The sequence below is a fragment of the Abrus precatorius genome, unplaced genomic scaffold, assembly GCF_003935025.1.
Source record: "Abrus precatorius isolate BTA unplaced genomic scaffold, Abrus_2018 Scaffold3, whole genome shotgun sequence".
In the NCBI taxonomy this organism is placed as follows: Eukaryota; Viridiplantae; Streptophyta; class Magnoliopsida; order Fabales; family Fabaceae; genus Abrus; species Abrus precatorius.
In genome coordinates this window covers 10,962,035-10,971,004 of record NW_020874373.1, presented here as the reverse complement: position 1 = coordinate 10,971,004, position 8,970 = coordinate 10,962,035, and the positions used below count along the sequence as shown (strand labels likewise).

General features: G+C 27.7%; 1 protein-coding gene across 1 annotated transcript; it reads left to right on the top strand.

Moving 5' to 3' along the window:
* Nucleotides 1-268: 268 nt before the first annotated feature.
* Nucleotides 269-6,878, top strand: LOC113862167 (ABC transporter G family member 15-like). The gene is made up of 9 exons (XM_027495291.1): nt 269-419; nt 3,518-3,597; nt 3,911-4,372; nt 4,465-4,587; nt 4,790-4,906; nt 5,247-5,531; nt 5,616-5,888; nt 5,971-6,078; nt 6,519-6,878. Exons 1-9 carry the CDS (start codon nt 269-271, stop codon nt 6,876-6,878), a joined length of 1,959 nt encoding a protein of 652 aa, XP_027351092.1.
* The last annotated feature ends 2,092 nt before the right edge of the window (nt 6,879-8,970 follow it).

Sequence of the window (8,970 nt, the reverse complement as noted above, 5' to 3'; positions counted from 1 at the left end):
TAGGAGAATGTTAAAAGGTTATAAAATTAATTTATAATCGACGTAATTTTTTAATCTATATTAAAAGTTATCAAATCATAAGAATTTTGTTAAAAAAAAGTATTGAATTAAGGTGGATATCATGCTCGCCCATAATATATACAGAGCAGGAGAGCAGGGCACAGAGGGTGGTACAAGGGTAAGCAATTAACTTGGGAGAGAGAAGAGAACACAAACAGTCCCAAAAAGAAGTAATAGTACAGTAAGGCCCAACACAGAAGCTATGGTGATGGTGTGGGAAGATCTAACAGTTGAATGCTTTGGAACACACAAGAAGAAGCTGCTTAATGGAATCACTGGTTTTGCTGAACCTGGTCGTATTATGGCCGTCATGGGTCCTTCTGGCTGTGGCAAAACCACTCTCCTCAACTCTTTCACTGGTCTCTCTCTCTCTCTCTCTCCATATTTTTATATATAGCTTTAGATGATTCATGATATCTTGCTTCTCGAAACTGAAGCTCTTCTCTATGGCTATGCTGCTCGCTGTTATACGATGAATTCTTCACTTACTTTATACTAAAAAAGTAAATAAAATAGTCGACCAGGTGAGAACTGAGAAGAACTCTTTATAACTATGTCTACACTGATCAGGTTATAGTAACTTTATTTTTAGTGATAACTGATTAATTTTACATATTTTACAATATTAATTTTTTATGGAAAAATTGATGGTCAGATCACATTTATTTTACCTTATAGTAAGATGATTTTTAAATGTCCTGAATCGGGAAATTAAACTTTACTTTAAGAATCGTGCGCACAACAAATATAATATCTTGGAGAATACATACAACTTTTACCAATTCTCGTATTCAATATACACGTACACAAGCCTTAAAAGTATATATGGTGGGTGTAAAAGGAATTAAATTAAAATTACTTTTATTTCTTTTTACGTTTTTATTTAATATTACTTAATTTTAAATTTGTATTAATTTACAAGTTTGATTACTGCATAGGAATATTCAATTACAATTAGAGAGGTTTAAACCATGGTTTTTTTTCGTGATTTATTTAAAATCCTGGAAAAAAAATTGAGATAAGCTAATGGATAGTGAAAGTAAACACCAATAAAAAGGTTAGAAGCTTGTTAATTTTATAGGATTTTCGTGTTGAAAACTTAACCTTAAAAACGTATTTTTGAGCACTTAAAGTATCAAACTTACACGTTTATATGTTTTGCATTTTCTGTCTTTTTCATGAAATTAAATAGAAAGGTTGATAGATTGATTTAATAGAAAGATTTTTAACTTAATTCACTTTTACTTCTTTTTTTGTGAAGAGGAAAAGAATAATTCACTTTTACTTCCTTTAATTTGTATTGTGTGAGATTTTGGTCTCCTTATAATTTTTTAGCTAAGTTTTACTATTTTAAAACTTCAGTTAATTTGATTTCTCTATCAATTTCCTTCTACTAAAAACTTTAAAATTGTAATTTTTCTTTCAAAATATTAAAAATTAAATCAATTAAATTATTTTAAATTATAAATGGTGAGAATATTTTTAATATTTTGCATTCAAAACTCACTAAGCAAAGCATCAACTGTCATCCAAAATTAAAATATAAATAAATCTAATCTTATATCTTATTATGACTCATTTAAAAATTTATTAAATTTATCTTTGTTTTTTTTTTAAAATATTTTTTAAAATTTTATTCATTATAAATCTCAAATATTTAAAATAAATAATAATAATTTATGAATTTTTAGTAAAAAATAGTTGACAAGCAAATAGCAATTAAAACTTAATTGTAGCAAAAAATAGCAATACTTAAATTTATTTTTAAAAAACACCATATTTTTATTCAAATATTCATTGTGAAAAAGTTTAAGAATACTTACAGTTAAAGATGCTAAATATCAAGAATATTATAACAATATACAATAAATACATAATAAAAGATCAAGTATCCATGCTCAATATTAAATACAACTTAGCAATCCTTTAAACATTAAAGACTTGTTTTGTAAATACGATAAGATAAATCAATAATAAAAATAGAATATAATAAGAGAATAATAACATTATGACATTCTTTTTAATGTTTGAGATAAATAAAAACTAATAAAATAAAATATAAATTATATTAAAATAACAATATTACTCTTTTCCTAAAATTAGTATACATTTTGTTTAAAACTTATTTTTTAATTTTTTAATATATATATTAAAAATAATATTTTTATTCACATATAATATTAAAATTTAATATTTAATTATAATAATTTTATTCACTTTTTAAAATTAAAATTTAAGTTTAGGTATGAAATTATTCTTAGAACCAAAAAATTATAACGAAAATTTAAATTATACTTTATAAAATGATTAAAATGTTTTTTAAAAAATATAATTTTCTGAAAAAATATAGAGTTTTTAAAAATATTTTTATTAAAAGTTTTAAATTTTTTATAAAATATTAAAATTCTATTTTTTAAAAATAATTAATTTTTTTATAAGATATTAAAAATGGTATAAAATATAATTAAAAATTCATCTTATCTCGATGTTCCCTTACACATTATCTCTTTAAAATAAGAATTTGAACCATAAAATTATGATAAAATAACTAGGTAGGATAAACTATTATATCATTTTAATTAACAAACATTAAGAATAAAATAAAATAGAATAACCTATTTTATCTTTTCATCTTATTCTATCTACCCAACAAATCCTAAATATAATAAAACTAAACACAACAAACCTAAGAAATAAACTTATCATTTTTCTTTTTTTTGTCATTTTAAATTAGCAATGACTCCAAAAAATTTAAAGTTAAGAAAGAAAAGAAAAAAAAATAAAAATATGATAAATAATAAAAAATTAAAAAACAAATTATCATTAAAAAGAACAAAAACCTACCTACGTAAAAAAATGTTTTAAAAAAATTCCACGCGGGAAGGAAGGCTTCACAAGTGGAAAGTCCCCAAAGTGAGTAACTGCCCTAGAACTTCGTTAGGCAGGGCCCAAAGAGAGGAACTTTGCTCCACTAAGTTAACTTTGCATGCGTCTGCACATTTTCTATTTATTTAAGTCCCTGAAATTTTAATATTTTGAATTTAAATCTTAGTTCTAAATTATTATTCTTTTTAGCTTAAGTCATTTAGACTTTTCTCTTATCTCATATTTAGACTGATTCAATTCATTTAAATATAAAATGTGAATTTAAATTGAACTGAAACTTCTATTTTGAAGTCCGAATAAAAATTAAATTTTTAAGTGCTAGTTTTAGTTCCTGATTTCTTCTTTGGATCATGATGTGTGAACCTGAACTTTTCTTCGACAAAAACAAAATGGATAACATCTTTTTATATATTTTTAAATAAACCATATTATTCTCAATACTATATAGTGTAGTGTTGATCGAAATATAAATAAGTAAATTGATTAAATTGACTTTTACTTAAAACAAACCAGTAAGAATATCATATTTAATCCAAAATTGAAAAGCAACGAATGTTAACATTTTCTGCAGGAAGACTTCCAACAAATGTTGTAGTAAGTGGGAACATTCTACTCAGCGGGAAGAAGAGAAGCTTCTATTCCAAAGATGTGGTAAGATAACAAAACATACATGTTGCTAAATGTAAATGCCATGATAGGAATAACTCATGTCATTTGTTTAACTAAGATAATGTGGTCATGTTAAAAAAAGAAAGATATAGTTTTTATTATATAATAATTTGTCATAATTGATTATAGAATTTACTTGTTAAATGCTTTTTCTTTTTAACATGACTACATTACATTTTATTATTTGATAATATGAGAAGATTGAAATCCATAATACCTTTATCCTATCTCTTGGTTTGCTTTAAAATATCCACATGTATGAGTGCTCATGTTTGTAGAATTGTTGAATTTGCAGTCTTACGTGGCTCAAGAGGAATTTTTCTTGGGAACTTTGACCGTAAAAGAGACCCTCGCATTCTCCGCAAACATGAGGCTTCCTTCTAAGATGACCAAAGAAGAGATAAATAAAGTTGTTGAAGAGACTATAATGGAAATGGGTTTAGAAGATTGTGCAAATAATAAGATTGGGAATTGGCATTCACGGGGTATAAGTAATGGTGAAAAGAAGAGACTTAGTATTGGCCTTGAAATTCTAACACAACCCCATGTCTTGCTTCTTGATGAACCTACTAGTGGACTTGATAGTGCCTCAGCTTTTTATGTGATCCAAGCTCTATGCAACATTGCTCGTAAGGGAAAAATTGTTATTTGTTCCATTCACCAGCCAAGTAGTGAAACTTATAATCTCTTTGATGATTTGCTTTTGCTTTCAAGTGGGGAAACTGTTTATTTTGGAGAAGCAAAGATGGCTCTAAAGGTACTTAACTGTTTGACTTTGACTACACATACAATGAGTGTGATAATGTTTGTTGACAATTTTCTGAGTTACTAAATAAAGTTTGGGAATAGTTTTTTGCTGATTCAGGGTTCCCCTGTCCAACTAGAAGAAATCCTTCCGATCATTTCCTTTTGTGTATTAATTTGGACTTTGACTTGATTACTGCAACATTAGCGAACACACAATTATGTTTGGTAAGTGTGAGAGCTCTGCAGAGTGTCTATTACCACTCGTATTACCACTCTGCAGAGTATTTTAGACAAAATTTGCCTAAATGGAAGTGACAATGGACACTTGAGAGTGTCTACAGACACACCTAAGACATTGGAGCTTTATTTTTTTAGGTTTTCAATTAATAATGCTTTTGAATGTGGATTTTAATGTCCTAATTGACAGTCTACATCCAATTCAACAATGGAAATGAGAACATCAGAGATCAGAAGGACACTCATTGGGAGTTACAAAAGTTCAAAGCTCATGATTACAAGAAGAATTCAACAACTGAAACCCAATGTAATGATTTGTTAACTCAATGTTATAATTCAAAATACAGTTTTCTTTTTTACACAAATCCCATCTTTGTTATCTTTTATTTACTTACTATAGAAAACCAATTTATTGTTTACCAATTACAAGATCAATCGGGATAAGCATAGAAAAATCACGTTCCTTCTTGAATCCCTAGCTAACTCTTCCTTCTAGAGAACAATTGAAAAATCCATCAATTCATTTTAAACATAAACCATTCAGAAAACAATCAATTTCCTTTTCTTTTCTTCCATTTTTCGGATGGAGTCATTGTCTTAGGTAATTTGTTAAGTGTACTACTTAGCTGAGAGATGCAAAGTTGCAGGAAGAGCAACAAATTGAATCCAATGTAAGGAGCAATAGCAGCTGGTGGAGGCAACTGTGTACATTGACCAAACGATCCTTCCTGAACATGACTAGGGATATTGGTTACTACTGGCTGAGGATAATATTCTACATATCTGTGGCAATCAGCATTGGCACCCTCTTTTTTCATATTGGCACAGATAACTCCTCAATATTGGCTAGAGGAAAGTGTGTCTCATTCATCTATGGGTTCATGATTTGCTTGTCATGTGGAGGATTACCATTTTTCATTGAAGAATTGAAGGTAAGAAAATTGTTCCTTATACTTAAAAAATTATTAAAATCATACTATAAATTTTGCTGCATATCTAATCACAATATAAATTAGGTGTTCTATGGTGAAAGGTCCAAAGGGCATTATGGAGAGGCTGCATTTGTACTATCAAACATCATATCATCATTCCCTTTCCTTGTTCTAATATCGCTCTCCTCTGGAATAATCATTTACTTCATGGTTCAATTTCATCCGGGTTTAACTAATTGTGCTTTTTTCTGCATCAACTTATTTTGCTGCCTATCTGTTGTTGAGAGCTGCATCATGGTTGTAGCATCAGTGGTCCCAAATGTGCTAATGGGCATAGGAACAGGAACTGGTGTAATAGTAAGCAAACCAATTTTCTCTTCTCCTTAAATAATAAGGTTTATTAGAACTTGATGATCAATTTCTTTGATTTTGATTGTAGATCTTCATGATGATGGCCTCCCAAATCTTTAGACCACTACCTGATATTCCAAAGTTCTTTTGGCGTTATCCCATGTCCTATCTCAGTTTTGCTACTTGGGCAGTACAGGTAAAATCGTTAGTGCTTTTGGAATTAAATCAAAACTAAATAAAAATTAAAAAGTGGTTTGGCTTTAGAAAATATTTTTATTTTTATTTACTTTTAATTGAAAAACTGTCACATTATTTTTCTTTTAAAAAAATTGTATAAAAAACAATAAAAAATTACTTTTTTTTTTGTTTTTGATATTTCTTGTACAATTTTTTGAAAATGTGAAATAGAATAAAAATGAAATGATAGTTTGATATAATTAACAGTGAAAGCAATATAAAAAAAAAACGTTTTTGTTTTAAAACCAAACTACCTCTTTCAATACACTAGCTCATGACATTGTGCTTTCTACATTATACAAAGAAGTAATTAATCTCCAATTACCAGTGTTATAGCATTGATGATGAGATTACCTTCAACTGAATGATAATACTTTGTCATGTTCTTTATAACTACAGGGCCAATACAAGAATGACATGCTGGGCGTTGAATTTGATCCTTTGCTACCTGGGGACCCAAAAGTTTCTGGAGCACAAGTCTTAACATTTGTATTCGGGGTTCCATTGGATCATGATAAATGGTGGGATTTAACAGCATTGTTGACCTTGTTGTTAGTTCACAGGTTGGCTCTTTACTTAGTACTTCGGTTTGTGAAAAGACTTAAATCACCTGTGTCATGGTATTATGCCAAGGAAAGTCTACACTTTGCAGAAAGATGTTTACTCAATAAGAAGCCTTCTATCTCTTCCAAGAAACGAGAAGCTCTGCATCCTTTATCGTCTCAAGAGGGTCTTATGTCCCCAAACCTTGCGATATAATAATAGTACTTTGATACGGTGATGTAAATTAAGTGTCAAAATTTTGACATAAAAAAGGACATGCTAGCTAATTTTCATTTAGTCCATATTGCCTAAAGGATATATTAGACACATTTTATTAGTCAACATTTAGAAAATAAACATATCAAATTTTTATATTAACCTTCCAACTGTCAATAATTCCTAATTTACTATCATTCGTTGCGTGGTTAATTGGGTGTGAATTAAGTATGGATTAGTTATTCAAAAACTCTAACGATGCATTTTATAATTTTGAGACATTCACTTAAAGATAAGGATTACAATAATCATCTTTTGTGTTCTGAGTTAATTTTCTACGAGATTCTAACATGTTATAGTCTTAAGTGCATAGATTATTATGTATTGCTGTGTTAACCTTAGTGAACAATTCTGAAATCAAGTTGCATCGAAGGATCAGTAAGAATCTTACTTTCAATAGAGTGTTCTTCCACGACATAACATTCTTGTTCCTACTCTTATTAATAACAATTTGAAAGCAAGAATTTTTTAGACTATGGTGGCAATGGAAACTTAACAAGAATGTTCTTTTTGATATATAAGGGTTGAGCCTTTACGACACCAATTACAAATGTTGGTAACAAGAACTCCTTATGTTGATGTTGGGTATTGAAAACTTGTCATAAGAAAATGACTTCAATTTCATATGGTGGTGAAAAACTAACAATGAAACACTTACATGTTTATTAAAATTCAGTTGCAAATATTCTTAACAAAAGAATATCTAAATGGTGTCCTATATGTGTGGAAGCCAAACATACAATAATAATAATAAAGTAAAACCTCTTAAAATGTGATAAATAGACGATCTGAGTTGCTCATTAATCTATTATGATTTAATAAATTTTAAAAATTTTGTAAGCAGAGGGGTAAAAAATTTGTTACTTTCATTGATAATTATTCCAAATATACTAAAATATATTTACCATAGACAAAAGATGAAACTAAAGTAATAATTTGAAAATATAAGGCAAAAGTAGATAATTAATATTAAAATATTAATGTTAGACAGAGGTGGATATAGTAACAATTTGTCTTGGAGAATTTTGTGAAAAAATTTATAAATTTACAACATCATATTCATATACACAAAATGGAATAGGTGTGAGAGAAAAAAAAAATAGAATCTTAAAGGATATGATGAATATTATGCTTACTAATTTTAGTATGCCTGACAATATGCAGAGAGAGGGGAGGAATTATCTTAATTGCATGTTATATTTTTAATAAAGTATCTCATAAAATTCTTGGTGAAACTCCTTATAAATTATGGAAATGCTATTCTTCTAATTTAAATTTCTTGAAAATGTGGGAGTGTTTAGCAAAGGTAGAAATAAAAAATAAAAAATAAATAAAAAGGTGCCAAATTGTTAATAGTATTTTTATTGATTATACTTGTGATGTGTTGCTTATATATTTTTGTGCCTTATTGATATTATTATAATTGAATCTAGAGATACCAAAGTTTTTTAGAATATTTTTTCTTTTAAAAATGTGATTAATTTTTTCTATAAATGATGTTATTTCAATTCTTAAATTTGTGAATGTATCTCGTTCTAATATTTTTCTAAAAATAGAATGTAGGAGGAGTAAAGACAAAGAACTAAAACTAGTTTTGGATCATATTTCATTACCATATTTTTATACTAGAAGATCCTAAAACGTATGATTGAAGCAACAAAATCACAAAATGTGTTAACCTGATATTTTGGAAAGAAAAATATATTCTGATAAGTAATACTTGAGAACGGGTTGATTTGTCTAAAGGTATAAAATCAATAGGCAGTAAGTGTATCTTTAAAAAAAAAAGGACTTAATGAATCTATAAAAAAATTTAAGGAAAGACTAGTAATTAAAGGTTTCACACAAAAATAAGACACATATGTCTTTCATACCTATTCATCAGTTACAAAAATATGTATTATTAGAGCTTTTATTACTTTGGCTACCATACATAATTTGTTTATACATAAGATGAATATGGAAACAACTTTTTCAATAGAGATTTAAATAAAAAAAAATTGTATTAGTCAACTTAATAATTTTGTTGTTT